General features: G+C 46.0%; 1 protein-coding gene across 2 annotated transcripts in view; it reads left to right on the top strand.

The window, feature by feature from the left end:
• The window catches only part of LOC119962282 (transmembrane protein 132C-like), a 1347532-nt gene that overhangs the window by 597006 nt on the left and 728685 nt on the right, over positions 1–21841 (top strand). The window contains exon 3 of one of the 2 annotated variants that reach the window (XM_038790273.1): positions 3549–3695. In XM_038790273.1, the coding sequence (XP_038646201.1) occupies positions 3549–3695 (147 nt within the window). Of the gene's footprint in view, positions 1–3548; positions 3696–11761; positions 12157–21841 lie in introns of those variants that run through there. The other variant, XM_038790281.1, reaches the window with a different exon arrangement.

Genomic DNA, 21841 nt, shown 5'->3' with positions numbered 1-21841 from the left:
ATTCCATGCACAGCACAAAGCTACCTCTAATTTGGAACCATCACACTTGTGTGGCTCATGTAGGAAATGGAAATATCACTGTAGTGATCATCCTTCAGTGCAGATTGTCTATGATCTGCAGAAGAAAAACACCCAGAGAGCCGAATGAAAGTCTGATAGCAGCTACAGAGTATGTTTTAGACCAGGATACCCACCCACTATTATTTAAAGACTGGGTGACTGGTTGCTAAGGAAAAAGATGTCCACTCGAAATATCTCCATATTGAATAACCAGACATGGTAGCGTTCTGTTGACAGGGATCGAACATATTGAAATGCTGAAGCAGGTTCCCCCTCTTGAACTGACTGGTGGAGGATGGACCTATGTCTCTGCCAAGGTGGCAAAATCATTTTTAGGCATTAAAGATAGTTGGGACGTCATTTACACATAAACTGTGTTTATAATTTCCCAATCTTCGGCGCTAGTTCGACAGATTTCATCTGCAATTTGCTGATCGTACCAGAGCGATTGGAACTCTGACTCACATTCTTCAATCATCGGTGCAGGGTGTTACCCATTTCACCTTTCCCTGTTTTACTCTTGGAAAAGAGCCAACAGAAAATGTACGGAGATATTCTATGGATGCTTGTTGTTCTGATATGGCAGATGGTATGTGCCAGGCTGCCTGAATCCAAAAGAGAAAATTTAACAAGCTTTCACAACGCTTTTGCAGTTTGTTTTTTTATAAGAAGGTACCTGCAGTAGGAGGACGAATTTCAAACCACTTGTGAAAATTTTTTAAATTAAATTCAAACTTTTATTTGAAAGAAAAGGGAAAAAAATAAAATTTAAAGACACAAGATTACATTTACACAGGTAACAGTACATCTCCAAACATTTCCCCCAAATAATGCTGTTTAATTAACTCGGAGCTAAACATTTATTACAGTCCACATAGATTTTAATCTATAAAATTCTGGTAACATTACCCACAAATGCGCTGTTGCTATAGGGAAAATCTTTCTTCCTTTTCATATCTAATCCTGAGAAGTTACAGGTTATCTCAAAAACTTTTCCGACAAATACACATTCTCTGAAGGTGGCGGCAGCTGGTTTCTCACAGATCTGCTTCCAGCACACACTGTTTTTGGATCTCATTAACACACCGAATGATACAGCCTTCCACCACTCTTTAATTATGTTTTTTTCCCTCTTTTATCTTTAACTCTATTGTTCTACATTGCCTTCAGAGTTCCCCTTCTCAGAATGTACAGGTCTTTCATGTTGTGTATTAGCTACTACTTTTTAGGCATAAGTAAATTTATCACTTTGTCCCATCCTTTTACAATCAATGTCAATTGTACAAGTTTTTTTATAAATACAGTTGTTAGCATCAAGTCATTTCCCTTATCTTCCTAATGTAAATTTCAATTTATGCTGCCCACTGGCACTCCACCTTGGCATTTCTGATATCTACTTCAAACTGCTTGCCTTCACACCTTGATGCACTATCAATTACGACGAGACGAAAGTAGAATGTAATCAATGCTTTATTACACATGGTCTCCTACAGCAGCTGACAAAATGGCTGCTGTACGGGGAGTGCACATATCATAAAATCATAGAATTTACAGTGCAGAAGGAGGCCATTTGGCCCATCAAGTCTGCACCGGCTCTTTGAAAGAGCACCCTACTCAAGGCCACACCTCCACCCTATCCCCATAACCCAGTAACCCGACCCAACACCTAGGGCAATTTTGGATGCTAAGGGCAATTTTAGCATGACCAATCCACCTAACCTGTACATCTGTGGACTGTGGGAGGAAACCGGAGCACCCGGAGGAAACCCACGCACACAGGGGGAGAACATGCAGACTCTGCACAGACAATGAACCAATCTGCGAATCGAACCTGGGACCCTGGAGCTGTGAAGCAATTGTGCTAACCACCATGCTACCGTGCTGCCCCAAAAAGTCATTCGGGATCGGGGGTGAGCTGGCAAGGTGGATACAGAACTGGCTAGGTTATAGAAGGCAAAGAGTAGCAATGGAAGGGTGCTTTTCTAATTGGAGTGCTGTGACTAGTGGTGTTCCACAGGGATCAGTGCTGGGACCTTTGCTGTTCGTAGTATATATAAATGATTTGGAGGAAAATGTAACTGGTCTGATTAATAAGTTTGCAGACGACACAAAGGTGGGTGGAATTGCGGATAGCGATGAGGACTGTCAGAGGATACAGCAGGATTTAGTTCGTTTGGAGACTTGGGCGGAGAGATTGCAGATGGAGTTTAATCCGGACAAATGTGAGGTGATGTATTTTGGAAGGTCAATATTTTGGAAGGTAGGGAATATACAGTGAATGGTAGAACCCTAAAGAGTATTGAAATTCAGAGAGATTTAGGTGTACAGGTCCACAGGTCACTGAAAGGGGCAACACAGGTGGAGAAGGTAGTCAAGAAGGCATACGGCATGCTTGCCTTCATTGGCCGGGGCATTGAGTATAAGAATTGGCAAGTCATGTTGCAGCTGTATAGAACCTTAGTTAGGCCACACTTGGAGTATAGTGTCCAATTCTGGTCGCCAAACTACCAGAAGGATGTGGAGGCTTTAGAGAGGGTGCAGAAGAGATTTACCAGGATGTTGCCTGGTATGGAGGGCATTGCCTATGAGGAGCGGTTGAATAAACTCGGTTTGTTCTCACTGGAACGACAGAGGTTGAGGGGCGACCTGATAGAGGTCTACAAAATTATGAGGGGCATAGATAGACTGGATAGTCAGAGGTTTTTTCACAGGGTAGAGGGGTCAATTACTAGGCGGCATAGGTTTAAGGTGTGAGGGGCAAGGTTTAGAGGAGATTTACGTGGCAAGTTCTTTCCACAGAGGATAGTGGGTGCCTGGAACTCGCTGCCGGAGGAGGTGGTGGAAGCAGGGACGATAGTGACGTTTAAGGCGCATCTTGACAAATACATGAATAGGATGGGAATAGAGGGATACGGACCCAGGAAATGTAGAAAATTTTAATTCAGACGGGCAGCATGGTCGACACAGGCTTGGAAGGCTGAAGGGCCTGTTCCTGTGCTGTACTTTTCTTCGTTCTTTGTTCTTTGTTCGATATTTATACTCCACCTACTGGGCGGAGCCAGCAGGCAGGGATCTACCCCCGTACCTGTAGTACAGGGGCCTTACTGTAAAACATCTATATATACAGTATATACATCAGTGGTGACTACCTACACCTAACCCACATGTCACCCCTCCCCCTCTGAAGTTCTGAACTCTGCAGTTTTGTGTCTTCAGTTTAATTAAGTTATTCACACCCGTACTCACGCAATGGATGGGGTAAAGGACAGGGGAGGCACTAAGTCAGGGTGCTCATTTGCGGAGCTAGCACAGACACAATCGGACAAATGACCTCCTTATATGCAATAACCATTCTGTGACACAAGCCTGTTTCACAGTACACCAAATGATATTGGAAAAATATAATATTTCATCACATTCTATTGTTTCAGATTCCCATGACATAATGCTTACTAATTTGTGGTTTTGTTCATATGTTTCGGCAACAGGGCAAAAGCAAAGAAAGGCGTGAACATTGTCGATGTGAAGCCCAGCATTCCAAGCTTATGGGAGGTTAAACAGGAGATGGGAAATGGTGGGAAGCACTCCATCGCAACGGTTGCTTGTCGGAAGAGACCTGGTGCTTCAAGTAGCAGGTAGGAGATCATGAGTAACTTTAATTGTATTACATAACTGCACGACGCCAAACGACAGTTGTGTGCATCAAGGTCATTCTATTCTACTGCATGTTGTGTACCAGAACGAGTACTTTATTTGGGATCTTTTCAGTGGATATTTGACATAAGCTCACGTTTTTAAGCAATAGAAATAGAAAATGTTGGAAAACCTGAGCCGGTCTGGCAGCATCTGTGGAGAGAGAAACGGAGTAATTCAAGTCAACAATCCTTTCTCAGAACAAGGAAATGTTAGAGATGTAATATATTTACAGAGGCAGGGAAAAGGAGGAAGAGAAGGGCAGGTCTGTGAAGGCAGAGACTGAATGACAAAAAGGATGATGATCCAAGGCAAAAGAGCAGTGGTACTGAGACAAGAAACAGAGGATGCAACTGGAGGGAGTGTAAATGGATAAAACACAATCATCACCAATAGTTGCCACCCAGGAAGAAAAAGAATGGAAGCACAGGTTACAATCTGAGATTGTTGACTCCGGAAGGCTGTAAAGTACCTGCCAGTAATTGGAAGATGAGGTGCTGTTCACTGAGCTGAGCTTCATAGGAAAAATAGAAGACCAAGGATCGAGAGATCAGCAAAGTGGGAGTGGAGTGAAGAATTAAAATGACAGCGGAAAATTGGAGGTAAAGTGCGTAATCCTGTTGTCCCATGTTCTTCAACATTTTCTAACTAATTCTGCTTTCATTTGGGCATATTATTCAATACCAACATCAGTTAGCTGCCCTGATGTAAAGCAATTGTGTGGTGCAACGAGTCTGAACACTGCTCTTTCGCTGGACTTTAAACCCATCTCAAACTCGTAGGCAGCCTCTGCTGTAAATGTTCTAAGCAGAATCAGAATGCTTAATGGGATGTACTTCATGGCAACAAGTCTATAGCACAAAGCTGCCTAAAATTGAACACTATCTGGCAGACCTCACCCAAGAAAGAAATCACGATGGATACTGGGAATTATGACTCACTCACTCGGTCAAATGACTGAAACAGAAAAGGTCTTTCTTTTAAGGTGATGGTTGTGGGATACAATGGGGTTTGAATATGAGGAGTTGCAATGTTTCCAACTTGTGATGTACCTGACTAGGTAGTGCTTGATGGTAAAGCCTTGTGCAAGAGCAGAGTTCCGTTCCACAGTACCGGCAGCCCTCACATTGAAGAACACAGGATTTGTGTCCTGCTTCCTGTGAGTTTGCAGTAGTACTGGCTCTGTGATTGGACTGTGTGATGCAGCACCTCGGTAATGTATGGCCTGCAGTTGAAGTATTTCAGCTGTTAGACTTGGTTAACAGACCTCCATCAAATTCTTTTGAAGTCCAGCATAACTTATAGATGTGTCGGTATGTGCTTCCAGTCTAGTGCAAATCTGGTCATAATTTGTAATTAAATCCTTCCCTCTTTAATTCTGTAGACTTAAATTTTAAGTTAAAAATTTTGTCACTTGAGTTACAGGCCACAGTGTTAATTAACTTTATTTGTCGTGTCTTTGTGTGTTTTAATAACCCACCTAGATCAAAAAAAATAGTGTTAATAATGTTAAGCTACTGTGACAGGTGTAATTTCCTTGATTTGCAACACATGTGCAGAAGTGAAGGCTTTAATCATATCACCCAAAGCGTTTTGCAGGCAGCTTTTAAAAATGCCAGCCCTGTTATCAAAGAAGATTTGTGTGGTAGTTTTAAGTAGCAAACAAGATTTTCTTATGAGTGTTATGACAAGCCAGCAGGGAACATTTTTAATTATTTTTTTTTTAAATTCCTGGGTAGCTTATATATAATTCAGTGGCATGTTTGCCTGAGTCTGAACACTTTGTACACTGGCTTCATCTCTCACTGTATTATGGTAAATCATAAAAATTGCCAGATTTATATATTGTGAATAGAACACTCCACAGCTTTGCGCAGCCTTTATTGACAAGGATCCTGTTGATGCACTGTACAGGAAATATATTTCAATATATGTGGTATTATCAATAATTTTACATGGTTCTCGTAACAAATGCTCGGACTGGTGCTTTAAGAATGTGACTGACGGGTAGCACGGTGGCGCAGTGAGTAGCACTCACGGCGCCGAGGTCCCAGGTCCGATCCCGACTCTGGGTCACTGTCCGTGTGGAGTTTGCACATTCTCCCTGTGTTTGCGTGTGTTTCGCCCCCACAACCCAAAGATGTACAGCTAGGTGGATTGACCGCTCTAAATTGCCCCTTCATTGGAAAAAATGAATTGGGTACTTTAAATTTATATTAAAAGAAAGAATGTGACTGAGAAGTTACTTCAAAAAAAATAGTTAGCAGAATCTGAGAATGGTGTTAATTTGGAATCGCCTTGTCAAAATGTAAGGTGTTAGGAACTTATTTTGAAACTTGTCTGATCAGAAATGGATTTGAAGTCATGACCTGATTGAACGAGAGAGAGAAGAGTTTCAAATGACTGACTATTCATGTTTCTATGATGAGCGCCTAACCTGATCCACCTCCAATAATGCTTTGATGGCTTGTGGCTAACGAGCAACATTGCAATAGTGGGTGAATTCTTCCCTCACTCCTATTTGCCCAGTACCAGGACATGTTTGGTGAATTGCCATGTAGGATGAAGGCTGAGATTCAAACTCTGGCCTATGGTACGTACTGTGGACAAACGCGTGGCAGGATATCCATCATTACAATTGTCAGCTGATTTTGAGGCCTCCCTTCCTTTATGAAATTCACCTTCATTCTGATGAGGGGCATCACTACATAGCACATGGAGATAAGTACTGACCTCACCAGAAATTTATTGGGGCCAATGAGGGCGGAGGTAGGCACAGGCACAATGTTTCATTGGGGTAGTCAGTCTACGAGCTGTAATTGGTAGCAATACTTCACTCAGGCAGTTATTAAGAAGTATGGTAACCATACATAACCAACCTTCAAAGTCTCTCCTAATGACTGCCATCATTTAAGGAGTTCAGAATTCCTTTGCGTTTTCTCACCCAGGCAATTTCCAGTGCTACCACCAAGAGAGAGTGTGGAGCACTTGCACAATTTACATAAAGCATTCCCTGCCCTTCAAGTCATTCCCTCAAGATTTTCCTGAAGGGGGCTTAGGCCCAAGTGCCTGGATTGTTTTTAGGTCTGAGGACACTGTGCAGCAAACAGAGGATACCTCAAAGTAAAACCCTCCTTCTTCTTCCAATCTACCCGTGGGCCATTCTTAGCAAGAGCTGGTAAGCCATAAGACTACCCTTAACCCCAGACCTGGAGGTCTCTGTATTCCTAATCCTTTTTTTATAGATTCTGCCATGAACCAGATCTACGATCAGATCATTCCAATAATTTGAGACATCAAAATAAGGCATAATGAATTCAGGACTGGCACAGCACACTTTGGACCTGCTGCACTTATCCAGTATCTAGGCCAATGAAAAGAGGAATATCACTGCCATGGTTTTCAACAATCTGATGTTATCCAATCTGACACATTAAAGCAGATGCTGGAACTCTGAAATAAAAACAGACAGAAAATGCTGGATAAACTTTGCAGGTCAGAAGCTCCAGACCTGCTGAGTTTGTCCAGCATTTTCTGTTTTTATTGAAGAAAACACCGGGGTCTGGTTGTTATATAAACTATTTACATTGGAAATATATCAGACAGAATTATATCCCTGACCAGATGACCAATTTACAAACTGTTTTTACACTCCATTGAAGTTGGGCAGGTTAGGTTAAAATTAAGGCTTATCCAGTCAGAAAAGCCATTGGCAATAGTTTGGGGAAAATAACACCAAGACTACAGACTAAAAGCATTTTCAGTTGTATTGATTGCTTGCTGGCTGTAAGCACAGACATGCTGCTAAAGTGTCACATTGATGTTGAGTGAAAACATGAATTGATCTCCACTCTCGGTGGACCTCACTCCTTTCAATACTGAAGTAGCTGAAATGACCCCACCTATATAAAGTTTTTTGTCTACCAGAGCTTGGCTGATTGTGAACATTCAGCATCAGAGATACATGTAGAGGATCTCTTGTATATTGTGACTTGTAAACACTATGATAATTTCCTATTTCTCTTCTACTTTGACAACTGAACCTTTTTATAATTGGAGGCTGATTCTGAAAGATCAACAGAAAATTGGCTCTGATAAGCAAGCTCTGATAAGCAAGCCTTTTTAGCATAAGAAAGGAGATATTTCAAAGTAAAATAATCGCATTTTAATGGAATTCAGTAATCTTCAAATGTTTGTTGTAATGTGATGATTTTAACTGCTCTCCTCACGTGATTGCAGAATTCTGAGTCATTGCAATTCCACATTTAGTGATCAAGAAGGCATTAATAAACTTGCAGAATGGGACATATAATGAGTGAATTAATTTCAATGCAGATAAGTGTGAGGCATAATAATTTGGTGTAGAAAATAAAGAGGTCACACATAAAGACAATGAGGTGGAGGAGCAGTGGGATCAACATGTCATGGAGAAGGGGATGCAGTTTAACAAGGCTCTTTTGAAAAATGAACAATGCGCAAAGGTTCATTTTGAGAGTTTTATAAATGAAGGGTAGCAGGGTGACTTGAGACCTCGGGAGATCGTTTTCCCTGCACTTTTTTGAGTCACTATGCTATCTATGTTCCTCTTAACTTTGTCACATCGATCAGGTCCCCCCTCAGCCTTCTCTGCGTTGAGGAAAACAACCCCAGCCTAGCCAGCCTCTCTTCATAGCTGAAACGCTCCATCCCAGGCAACATCCTGGTGAACCTCCTCTGCACCCTCTCCAGTGCAATCATATTCTTTCTGTAGTGTGACTACTAGAACGGCACATAGTACTCCAGCTGTGATGATGGTAGAGAAACTGAAACCTCCAGAGACTACAGCTACTTACAGGTGGAGGATCCTTCTGGAAGAAAATTTGTGATTCGTTTAAACACACAACAAAGGCAAAGAAAAAATATTCCATGTCTTCTTTGCCCTGGTCATGTTGGTTATTAAAAATGAGAAACTTTGACAAGCTGCTAAGGAGGAAAGTGGAAAGTGCAAGACAAGGGGCGGGATTCTTCCAGCCCTGGGCCAGGCCAGAGAATCCCCGCGACCGGGCCACGCCGGCACACGATTCTCCGAATCGGTGCCATTGGCACCGGCATGTTTGCCGGTCGTGGGCCGCTCTACGCAGCCGGCCTGCCGATTATCAGGCCGGGATGGGCCAAGCGGGCGTCGTGGAAACACAGAGACCTGCCGGTGCCACACATCTGCTCTCCGGGGGGGGGGGGGGGGGGGGGCTCCGATCCCGGGGTGACAGTGCCAAGGTGCCAAATGCATTGCCAAATAGCCGGGGTGCAAGTGAGAATTCCAGGGTATCACCCTGCCTAGAGCCCGACCACTCGGGTGTCTCTAATGGCCTGGGAGACATCCTGCCCCTCCCCAGATGCCATTACGTCAGGTCACATTTGTGGAAACAAGTACTAAGTGGCGCTATGGTGAGTCTCCCAGGCGAGGCCGTTAGTTTCCGGCCCTGGGAGAATATAGCGCAGACATATTGAGCCGAATGATTCATTCCAATATGTTAATCTGCATCTCGCCCAACGACCGTGCGGGTTCTCATTAAATCTGGTGAGGTGTTTCGAATTTGGCGAATCCCATGAGAGGCCTCTCGCAAGATTCAATAGCCTCGTCACGTTACAAACTCGGATACATTTTAAGGATAGCTAAGGTAAGAAAACAAAAGAGAAGGGAATAAAGGGTTATGGTGGAATGAGTTAGGTGACGAACAATGGGAGGAAGCTCAGGTGGATTCTATATAACTTACTATCACCAAGAGTTAATGTGTATGGCTCTTACATTTATGGAACGTTGAGCTATTTTTCCACAGAAGAACTGGGAAAATTATTGCATTTAAAATAATAGTTTCACATTGCAAAATGTATTCATAAAATATTTTTTTGAGGAAAACACTGAGATGAGGGAGGATAAAAATGTTAATTGTTTTGATATTGTTGCCTCCAAGACAAAAGAAAACAAGTGGTTAACTTGTCTCTGAAATCACTGAGCATTTGTGACTGAAAGAGTAGTCCTGGCCAGTAACTAGGTAATGTCTAGTATTGATACTCCCTCAGGTTATGGAAATATTTCAGCACGTTCACCCACGGTCAGAGTTTTTGTAAACTGCCAACTGTTTTCACCTGTTTTAGAAGATTGAAATGCAGAAGTCATTTTCAAACAAGGTGCCCCACTGAGGAAGTGAAGCATTGGGCAACAACGTGCATAGAGTGGTGAATACAAAGAGAGTCAAAAATATCCAAAGTCTCAGAGCGTGATCCAACTAAAAAAAAAGTCCTTTCTGGGCGGGATTAATGGGATAGCACCAGGAACTATCCAGCTATCGAACCGCTCTCTTTTTTTTCTGGTGGTTTGACGGGAAACCCATTCCCCCGAACCTCTGAAGCCGCACTTAGCATAATTTCCTACACTCAATTGCTCCAACGAGCTCTCCTGAGCCCCCCCTCTCCACGCGACCCCGTACCCCCAGGAGAACCTTCACCCCCCCCCCCCCCCCAAGTGCCGTTCTGCCTGGTCCTCATTTGTGGGGCACCAGTGCTGAGAACAACAAAGAACATGACAGCGCAGGAACAGGCCCTTTGGCCCACCATGCCTGCGCCAATCCAGATTCCTTATTTAAACCTAATATTTGTTACCCAAACGATCTGTATACCTCCATTTCCCGCCCATTCATGTGTCTATCCAAATACACCTTAATCATTGCTATCGTGCCTGGCTCCACCATCTCCACTAGCAACACGTTCCAGGCACTCACCACCCTGTGCATGAAAAACTTTCCCCGCACATCTCCCCTAAACTTTCCCCCTCAGCTTTAACCTGTGCCCCCTTGTAATTGGGTCTTCCACCCTGGGAAAAAGTTTCTGACTATTTACCCCTGTCTATACTTCTCGTAATTGTTTAGGCCTGAATCACCTCCGCCTCCATCTTTCCAGCGAAAACAATCCAAGTTTACTCAACCTCTCCTCATAGCTAACACCCTGCTGACCAGGCAAAATCCTGGAAAACCATCTTTGCACTCTCTCCAAAGCATCCACGTCCTTCTGGTAGTGCGGCGACCAGAACTGCAGGCAATATTCCAAATGTGGCCTAACTAAAGTTTCATACAACTGTAACATGACCTGCTAACCCTTGTACTCAATGCCCCAGGTCGATGAAGGCAAGCATGCCGTATGCCTTCTTGACCACCGTCTCCATCTGCATTGCCACTTTCATGGAACTATGGACCTGAACACCCAGATCCTTCTATGTTTTTGTTCCTTTGTTTGTCAATGCTCCTACTGAACAGCGTCCGGCTGGGGTCTCCTCATCGAGGCTGGTAGGTACCGGGCGACTGTTTGATCTGGCGGCAGCACGGCTAAGTGGGTTCTTCAACTCACTTTGCCATGCGAGACTGGGTTGTCGTGTTATTCACCCTAGGGTAACACGGACTGCAACAGGATGCAGATGAACTGTAAAGCATACACCAAACGTAGGCGTTGGTTCAATACGATTTATTAAACTTCTGTAACAATGCACACAGCTGGCTGTGGGTTGACACTCTACTACTCTAAGTGTACTAACTCTAACTAACTAGACCAGGCTAGCTCTGATCCACGTGCAGAAGGTGCTGACTGATATATACACCCTGACTGTCACTACAGTTGTCACCAGTGGAAAGAGGCGGAGTGCTGATGCCTCGTGTGTTTTATAGCTGGAAGTTGGTTGGTTGTGTTCTGTCCTGTATGTTGATTGGCTCACTTGGGTGTCTGTCACTGCCTGTTTGTTTACCTCATGATGTGCATGGGTGTTTATTATGACATGGGTCCCACCCATTGTGGATAAGTTTAGATCTCTCGAGGCGTAACAGCTGTCGAGAATCCCGGGGGAGGCCCCGGTCGATCATGCCCTCTGCTTTAAAGCTGAATTTTGGTTGGTTCCCAGTGTAGGGTAATTTCCTCTTGGAAGGTTAAAAACTTCCTGGGCAATTGGTGCGTAGCTCTTGCATGGTGGCATGATTGGGGGGACCTCCAGTACATCTGCTGGGGTATGACCTCCCTCCACCTCTCCCAGAGATTGGATGTTCTGAGCCAATATTATTTTCTAATCTTCTGTGAACATTGGCTGTACTGATTGGAGCATCTCAGCCTGAGCAATACCATTGGTCGCTATGTTCACTTGCAGTGAAGTAAAGCAACTTAATCGGCCTCATCTTCTCAAGTGTTTCGATGATCCACCTTTGATAAAGTTGGAAGGCACACAGGAATTATGTGTGAAAGATGTGAAATTCTAGCTCTGATCTTGAGGGAGGGTTATCGTTACACTGCACGTTTTTGCTATTTTACATATTGGGCACATTCCTAAGTCTACCATACACTCTCTATGTGGGGTCTAGCATTGCTGAACATGAGAAAAAATTTAAGGTAAGGCCAATCTTGTGATAGAACTTATTGCTTCAATCAGAAAATTATAGATTTCATAAATTGTAAAGAAACAATACCAAGCTCTGAGTGAATTGGATAATTTAATAAAATGTGTGATTTGATGTTGACCAACAGTTCTCCCTAGCTTCTCTTTTTCATAATGGTAAATTCTGAGGGAAAATGAAATTGTCTGGAAATGATTTGGACTCCAATCTCTTTGAAAAATGTATACTGCAACATTGCTGTTTATAATTGTGTATTTGTATATTGGCCGGTCCATGAACAAACTGGATGCCTGCATCTCCCTCTCTTACTGAGCTTTTCGTCTGTTGTGAACAACTGGTGACTTACAAATAGTGACCATAAGTTTCAAAATCAAACCGACTTATAAGGCACGATCGTATGGCCTTGTCGCGTCCTGAGCTCGGGACATGATGAGGCTGTGGACTCTTGTGAGATTTGTGACACTAAGGGCGCCTCGAGAGAACTCGTGAGACGTCGCGATCTGAATCTTGCCCTCACAAGGCGGGATCCAGATTTGCATTTTTAAGTGAACAGTTGGCCTCACTTAAAAATGGCTGTGCTGATATCTCCCAAGGCCTGGGATTAAACACCCATGCCTGGGAGACCTTGTCATGGCACTGTTTAGCACTTGTTCACACAAACGTGGCACCTTGGGTGGTCTCCCAGGCTATCGGAGGCAACCAGATTGTCGGGCTCTGGACAGCGTGGTGCCCTGGCATTCCTGCTGCCACCCTGGCAGTGCCACCTTGGCACTGTCATGATGTCTGGGTGGCACTGCCAGGGTGCCAGTCTGGCAGTGCCAAGGTGCACAGGTGGCAGGTTGCCCATGCCGGCGATCGGGCCCGGGGGCGCCCTGCCCTTATGAGGCGGGGTGATGAAGGTTCGTTGACCCAGGCTGTGTGGGGGGTCCGGATGCCACAGCGGAGATTTGAGAAATTGGTCGCACCCTGATCTCTTCCTGTATTAACGAGCTGACCTTGTCAGTGCGGGAAATAAAGGTAAGCGCGTCCCGTTGGGGTGTTCCTTGCTGAGGCTAGAAAAGACAACAAAGTCCCGTTTGACAGCGAGTTCATTCTCTGCACTGCAGGCGCCGAGAAACACCCCACTAAACCCACCCAAAACGGGACTCTTTTTTTCCCCCGTTAAATCGTGGCCAAATTTTGATCATATTTTGTTCGTTACCAGGTAACTACTAACTTTTTGTTTCTGAATGCAAGCTCTAAGCTAAAGTTATGTTCTGGGAAATGAGGTGGTATTCTATTCCAGGGGCTGGATTCTCCAAACATTGGGCTATGACCCCACGTTAGCATAAAAACGCTGGCGTTTCACTCTTGACTTTCCTCAGAAAAACCTACAGCTATTCTCCTACCTTGTAGGGGCTTCAGCTGTGGATATGGGCCCCCTGCAGCGGCCGCGCGTGCACGATGGCGGACTCAGACAGTGGACCGACATCAATAATGTAGGCCCCCCCAAGATGGCGCGCCCCCGCAGATCCGGGCCGCCCAATACATGGTCAGAACCACACCATCGGGAATTCAGCCAGTTTTGCCCGGAGAATTGCGGCGGGGGGGGGGGCTCTGTCAATGGCCCCCGAGCTGCGTCATGTAAATCGCGCGGGAGTGATGCCAGCTACGATTTCCGCATAAATGGGGATTCTCTGCCCCTGCGCCGAACCCGATTTTGCTGCGGGGCTGCGGAGAATCCAGCCCCCTATATCTATATGTGTTCACATACACCTTCGTGGTACCAGGTGTTCAGAATCCTGATTCTTGAGTTAGATTAGGCTTTACAAGTTTGAGTCAGGTCTATTTTGAAAACTGGCAACAGAATGGGGGTTCCTTTATTTTTGATCTGTCATGGTAATAAGTAAGAGAAAATACTTGTCTTTGGTATGGGCTGAATATAGGCTTGCATATGTCGGATAATAAAACTGGTTTGCATTCAACCACTTGTAATCTGTGTCTTAAACTTTATTAGTTTCAACGACAACATTTATATTTTTATACTACCTTTGACACAGTAAAGCATCGCATTGTGCTTTCATTTGGTGGCAAGTTGGCACAGTGGTTAATACAGTGGTCAGCACAGCTGCCTCACACCGCCAGGGACCTGGGCTCAATTTTGGCCTTGAATGACTGTCTGTGTAGTTTGCACGTTCCCCCCATGTCAGGGTGAGTTTCCTCCGGGTGCTCCGGTTTCCTCCCACAGTCCAGAGATTTTCAGGGTAGGTGGGGTATAAAGCGGGGGCGTGGGCCTAGGTGAGGGAGTAGGCCTAGACAGGGTGCTCTTTCAGAGGGTAGTTGCAGACCCGCATGGCTGAAAGGTCTCCTTCTGCACTGTCGGGGTTCTGTGGATTTAATGAACAAAATAATTAGGTTCATGCTGCGGTGTATATGTTAAGTAGATATAGTTATGTAATATACTAGAAAGTAGAGGTACGATGTAACTGCCAGCCTTCTCTAAATAGCATGAATATCTGTATCCAGCAGGAACACTGCAGTTTCCCCTGGAATTTGGGTCCTCACTGGGGCATGATTACATCTGCCTGTTAGAATACAGCAGTGTGAATGGAGTGTGTGGTAGTATGACTAGAGGTACTACGGTACCTGGGAGTGTGAGCTGCTATTGGTGTAGACGGCTCACTGCCCATTGGCCCAAGTGTTGTCTTCTTATTGGTCAAGAGGAAGGTAGCTCCACCTACGAGGCGGAGTATAAGAACCCGTGCTTCCCAGCAGCCATTGTTCTTTCTGTACTCCTGCTGCTGGGCACACGTCTTGTAGATTAAAGCCTTTGATTCGGACTACTCCTTCGTTTCTGTGTTCATTGATCGCGCATCATCAGGGTTACCTTTACAGCCACTGATAGCATTATAGGGCTGGGCAATTAAAATTCAGTCATCAAAAACGGAACGATACCAGTGAAACCGAGGTGTGTAGACAGCAGCACTGCCCTCGCACGTAGCTCTCTGACCAGGGATTTAGGGAGTCACACTGCTCCCTCTCTGCCTCCTTCTCCTCCTGTTTAGGATCTTGACTTCGGAATTCCTGAGGTAAATAAAATTCAGATTTTGCTGGAAAGGCCAAAACTGGACAATTTAAAATTATTTCAACTTTTGAGAAAACAAGACTCGTTCATCATTGGGAGGGAAACAAAAAAAATGCCATTTTGAAGAAGCAGCGAATATTGGATTGTCGAACATAATTCTTTACACAGACACAAAATACTCTTTTATAAAAATTGTGGTACCTGTTACAGGGTTCACAGTTGTGGATTTATGACTGGCAACTGCAGCTTATTGTGAGAAAAGTGTGCAGCCACTGAAGAAATGGGGAATGACAAGGTATTCCTCTGGCAACATTTACAGTGGGATTAGATAATTTATCATGTTACAAATGACAGGCTTTTTCATTTGGAAATTTATAAGAGCCTTTTAAGTTGATATTGAGTACAGTACATATGCTGATAAATGGACATGTTTCCCTGATAAGATTCAGAATTTGACTTCATTCAGTTTGGATTTGCTGTGCAAACTAATTCAGCACTTGGGAGATACAAATGGTGCATAAATGAAAGGCAATTATAATGTCCCGGGCAGAAATGAGAATATAATGGCAATAGCAGTAGTTATCTACTCATTGCCTGTAATCTAATAAACCGCTTTGCAAACCAGTCAGAAAGAAACAGTAACCTTTATCATCGCTCAGTACTGAGAGGGGAACAAAAATATGTTTCTCTTTTCTTTGGAATGTGAAGTGTGTCCAGGTATAATTCACTGTTGATAAAGATCAGACAGAAATGATACTGGATGGAGACAGCTCAAGGCTGCTCAGCTATTTTACAGGCCCACAAGCCTGAATCTCCTTCAGATATCCTCCCCCCTCTACTGGGTTAGATGACATGAGTGCAGCTTTTAACACTATATCGACAACAGGATCGAGTTGGAGCTTTCAGATAACGTTACCTCCTGAGGCTAAATTTTGGTTATCTTGTGCCTGTATACGCCATTTTGTTATTTGTACTGATCTTCCACCTCGGTGAAAACAAATGTTGAATTATTTCCCCATTTATATGCACTGGGCTTTCAATGTTGTACTGAAATACTAACCACTACTTCAAGTTGTTGCCAAGGCTTACTTTCACCAATGTTGTCTTCAGTGACCTCCCAATGTTGTCCTCATTGACACTCCCAAGTTCCACTTTGTGAAAACTTTAACCTATCCAGAATATCTTGCGCCCCATTCATCGATCACCCTTGGCAACTTGCATTGTTTTCAAATCCCCAATTAGATTAACCTTAAAATACCACACAGACTTTCATATCCTTCCAGCTAGCCTCTGTAGACTTGGGCCGCGATTCTCCGACAAAAGATCTCAGTTCATTTGTGGCAGGCTTTTCAAAGAGTTTCCTGCTGACCCTGCTGGTGAGTTCCCCACTGCTATTCAAGGACACTTAAACATTATTTGGGTGCTGGGGAGTTTCTCACTGGTTTCTCACTTAGAATTTTTTTTCGCACATCAAGTGGCTGGGGGAGCAGGGAGGCGAGCGGGTGGTGAAGATCAAGAAGAAATGGGAAGCGGAGTTGGGAGGGGAGATCAATTGGTGTGCATGGACCTCCTCAAGGATGAGGGCCGCCATTTTGAAAGGTGCCCCAATCTGTAAGTGAACTTGCGGGTCACCCACATCTCCCACCCATGGGCAATGTCACCCCTCACACACATGGGCACTGCCCCACACCCCCAAGTGAGGAAACCCTGCAATGGGGTCCCCCCTCTTTAGGCCCTCCCAAGCTCCGTATAGCAGCCCCTCCCTTCCAGGACCCCCACCCGTCACACCCCCCCCCCCCCCAAACTCCCGGAGCTCCAACTTACCTGCCCTGCACATCCCCATCCTTCAAACCACCCCCCCCCCTCCCCCCCCCCCCCCCCCCGGCCCTCTCTCGGGTGCCGTTCCACCTGGTCCACGTTTGTGTGGACAAGTGCTGAGCAGTGCCCGTCTGCGTCCTCACTGGGGAGGCCGGTGAAGCGAGGGAGTTCGGTGGATGCCAGGTAAGCGACTTCGGCGCCTTCCAATTGGACCACCCCTTGTGGGCGGGATGTGTGCCCGGTGAATGGCCTTAAATTGTACAAGGCTGAACCTGGCACATGCTGTGGACGCATTGACTCTATTCAACGCATCTGCTCAGAGACCATCCTCTATCTCTCCTCCTAACTTCTCTTCCCATTTGTGTTTCAGCTCCTCAGTGTGTGTTTCCTCTGACCCCATGAGTTCTTTATAGATGCCCGAAACCCTCCCTTCTTCCACCCACACTCTGGAAACTACCCTGTCCTGTATCCCCCTTGGTGGTAGGAGCGGGAAGGTTGAGACTTGCCTGCGTAGGAAGTCTGGCGCCTGCAGGTACCTAAACTCATTCCCTCCCGTCAATTCAAATTTCACCTCCAACTCACTCAGGCTGAGAAATCTCCCCACTATGAACAGATCTCCCATCCTCTCGATCCCTGCTCTTTGCCATCTCCGAAACTCTTCATCCAGCTTCCCCGGGGCAAACCGATGATTATTGGAGATTGGAGACCAGACCAATGCTCCCTCTGCTACATTCCCCAGACTGCCGGCGGGAACAGCAGAGTCGCCGTTACCAGTGTCCCCAAACTCGTGCTCTTACATGATGTCGCCTCTACTCGCTCCCACACCGACCCCTCCCCCCCCCCCCACCCCACCACCACCGCTTCCTAATAATGGCTATATTTGCCGTCCAATAGTAATTGCTAAAGTTTGGCAGCGCAAGCCCCCCCCCCCCCCCCCCCCCCCCCCCCCGGCTACGCTCCAGCATCCCCTTTTTTACTCGTGGGGTCTTGCCCGCCCATACAAAGCCAGAGATCATCTTGTTTACCCGTTTAAAAAAGGCCCGTGGAATAAAAATGGGGAGACACTGAAAAACAAACAGGAATCTCGGGAGGACCATCATTTTCGTTGTCTGTACCCTCCCAGCCAGTGATAGCGGGAACATGTTCCACCTTCGGAAGTCTTCCTTCATTTGATCCACCAGTCAGATCAAATTTCATTTATGTAGCCTTTCCCATTCCCGTGCCATATGGATTCCCAGATACCGAAAGCTTCCCCCTACCACTATAAACGGCAACTCCCCCAGTTGCCTCTCCTGCCCCCTTGCCTGGATCGCGAACATCTCACTTTTCCCCATGTTCAATTTATAACCCAAAATCCAGCCAAATTCCCCCAGAATCCTCATAATTTCTCCAATCCCCTCTAGTGGGTCAGAAACATATAGGAGCAGGTCATTTGCCTGTAGCGAGACTCTGTGTTCCGCCCCTCCCCTTCCAGCCCCTTGAGCCTTTCAGCGCAATTGCCAGCGGCTCTATGGCCAGCGCAAACTGCAGTGGGGAGAGAGGGCATCCCTGCCTCGTCCCCCGATGCAGCCTAAAATAGCCCGATGTCAACCTGTTCATCCGTACAATCACCACAGGAGCCTGATACAGCAGCCTAACCCAGTCGATGAAGCCCCGCCCAAACCCAAACTGTCCCAGCACCTCCCACAGATAGGTCCATTCCACCCGATCAAATGCCTTCTCTGCGTCCATTGTGACCACTACCTAAACGTCACTACCCTCTGGGGCATCATGATCATATTCAACAGTCTTGATTTGATTTGATTTATTATTGTCACATGTATTAGTATACAGTGAAAAGTATTGTTTCTTGCATGCCAAACAAACAATGCAGACCGTACATAGGGAAGGAAGGAGAGACTACAGAATATAATATTACAGTTATAGCAAACTGTAGAGAAAAGACCAACGTAATATGAGATAGGTCCATTCAAAAGTCTGATGGCAGCAGGGAAGAAGCTGTTCTTGAGTCGGTTGGTACGTGACCTCAAACTTTGGTATCTTTTTCCTGATGGAAGAAGGTGGAAGAGAGTATGTCCGGGGTGCGTGGGGTCCTTAATTATACTGGTTGCCTTTCCGAGGCAGTGGGAATTGTAGACCGAGCCGATGGATGGGAGGCTGGTTTGTGTGATGGACTGGGCTACATTCATGATCTTTTGTAGTTTCCTGCGGTCTTGGGCAGAGCAGGCTCCATACCAAGCTATGATGCAATCAGAAAGAATGATTTCTATGGTGCATCTGTAGAAGTTGGTGAGAGTTGTAGGTGACATGCCAAATTTCCTTAGTCTTCTGAGAAAGTAGTCATTGGTGGGCTTTCTTAACTATAGTGTCGGCATGGGGGGACCAGGACAGGTTGTTGGTAATCTGGACACCTAAACACATGAAGCTCTCGACCTTTTCTACTTCGTTCCCATTGATGTAGACAGGGGCATGTTCTCCTCTATGCTTCCTGAAGTCAATGATAATTTCCTTCGTTTTGTTGACATTAAGGGAGAGATTATTGTCGTCGCACCAGTTCACCAGATTCTCTATCTCATTCCTGTACTCTGTCTCATCATGGTTTGAAATCCGACCCACTACTGTGGTTTCATCAGCAAATTTGAAAGTCGAGTTGGAGGGGAATTTGGCCACACAGTCATAGGTTTATAAGTAGGAGGCTGAGGACACAGCCTTGTGGGGCACCGGTGTTGAGGATGATCATGGAGGAGGTGTTGTTGCCTATCCTTACTGATTGTGGCCTGTGTGTTAGAAAGTTCAGGATCCAGTCGCAGAGGGAGGAGCTGAGGCCCAGGCCACGGAGTTTGGAGATGAGTTTTGTAGGAATAATTGTGTTGAAGGCTGAGCTGTAGTCGATAGATAGGAGTCTGACATGGGTGTCTTTGCTTTATAGGTGTTCCAGTGTTGAGTGCAGGGCCATGGAGATGGCGTCTGCTGTGGACCTGTTGCAGCGGTAGGCGAACTGTAGTGGATCAAGGCAATCTGGGAGGCTGGAGTTGATTTGTGCCATGACTAACCTTTTGAAGCACATCATGATGATGGATGTCAGAGCCACTGGACGATAGTCATTCATGCTGCTTGGCTTTTTTTTGGTACATCTGATGGTCGTCTTCTTGAAGCATATAGGGACCTCAGATTGTTGTAAAGAGAGGTTGAAGATGTCTGCAAATACCCCCCGCCAGCTGATCCGCGCAAGACCTGAGTGCCCGTCCGGGTACCCCATCCGGGCCAGTGGCTTTCCGAGGGTTGACCTTCGAGAAGGCTGCTCTGACGTCTGCAATGGTGACCTCAGATACAAGTTCATCCGAGGCTTCTGGGGTGGAGGGCTTGCTCTCCCTGAGCTCTTGTTCAAAGCGTGCATAGAATGCGTTGAGCTCATCAGGGAAGGGTGCATTGGAGATGGTGATTTTACATGCCTTCATCTTGTAGCCCGTTATGTCTTGCAGACCTTGCCATAGTCGGAGGGGGTCCGTGTGGCTAGCCTGGGTCTCGAGCTTGATCCGGTACTGTCTTTTGGCATCTTTGATGGATCTCCCAAGATCATATCTGGCTTTCTTGTATAGGTCTGGGTCGCCTGACTTGAACGCCACAGACCTAGACTTCAGCAAGCAGTGGATATTCTTGTTTATCCAGGGTTTCCGGTTGGGAAACACACAGATTTATTTCTTTGGAAAACAGTTGTTTCTTTCTCTTCTAACATTGGCCGCCAGCTGCCTGCCCTTAACAAATCCCGTCTGGTCCTCTCCAATCACATCCGGAGCGCAGTCTTCGATCCGAGAGGACAAGATTTTGGCCAATAGTTTGGCGACAACATTTAATAAGGAGATCAGTCTGTAGGACCCGCATAGCTCTGGGTCCTTCTCCCGCTTCACCTATAGGTCCACCCAGTGCGGGGCACGATCCGAGACTGTGATCGCTGAATACTCAGTGTCCACTACCCCCATCAGTAAAACCCTGTTCAAGATGAAAAAGTCGATCCGGGAGTATACTTTATTTACGTGTGAGTAGAAAGTGAACTCCTTCACTCTCGGCTGCCCAAACCTCCATGGGTCCACTCCCCCCCCATCTGCTATATAAACCCCTTTAGCTCCTTTGCCATTGCTGGCACCCTGCCTGTCCTTGAGCTCGACCGGTCTAGCCTTGGGTCAATCACTGTGTTGAAGTCCCCCCCAATGACCAACTTATGTGAGTCCAGGTCCGGTATCTTCCCCAACATCCTCCTTATGAAGTCCACATCATCCCAGTTTGGCACGTAAACATTCACGATTACCACCGGCAGCCCTTCCAGTTTCCCACTAACCATGATGTAACGGCCTCCCACATCCGCAACTATTCTTCCCGCCTCGATTGACACTCGCTTATTAATCAGGATTGCGACCCCTCGAGTCTTAGAGTCCAGCCTCGAGTGAACTACCTGCCCGACCCATCCCTTCCTTAATCTAGTCTGATCGGTTACCCTAAGATGCGTCTCCTGTAACATTGCCAGGTCCACCTTCAATCCCCTCAAATGCGTGAACATGCGTGCCCTCTTAACCGGCCTATTTAGCCCTCTAATGTTCCATGTGATCAGCCTGGTTGGGAGGCTTCTCGTCCCCTCCCCACCCGCCAATCAGCCATCATCGGTTTTAGGCCAGGCTCCAGCTCGCACCCCACACACTCGCAGACCCACCCACAGGCAGCCTCCGTCCCTGACCTTCCTTTTGTCCCCCAACAACAGTCCCTTCCCCATCAGCAGAGCAATTTCCCCCCAATAACAGCACAG

This window comes from Scyliorhinus canicula, chromosome 1, assembly GCF_902713615.1.
Source record: "Scyliorhinus canicula chromosome 1, sScyCan1.1, whole genome shotgun sequence".
In the NCBI taxonomy this organism is placed as follows: domain Eukaryota; kingdom Metazoa; phylum Chordata; class Chondrichthyes; order Carcharhiniformes; family Scyliorhinidae; genus Scyliorhinus; species Scyliorhinus canicula.
This window is presented reverse-complemented; position numbering and strand designations above follow the sequence as displayed.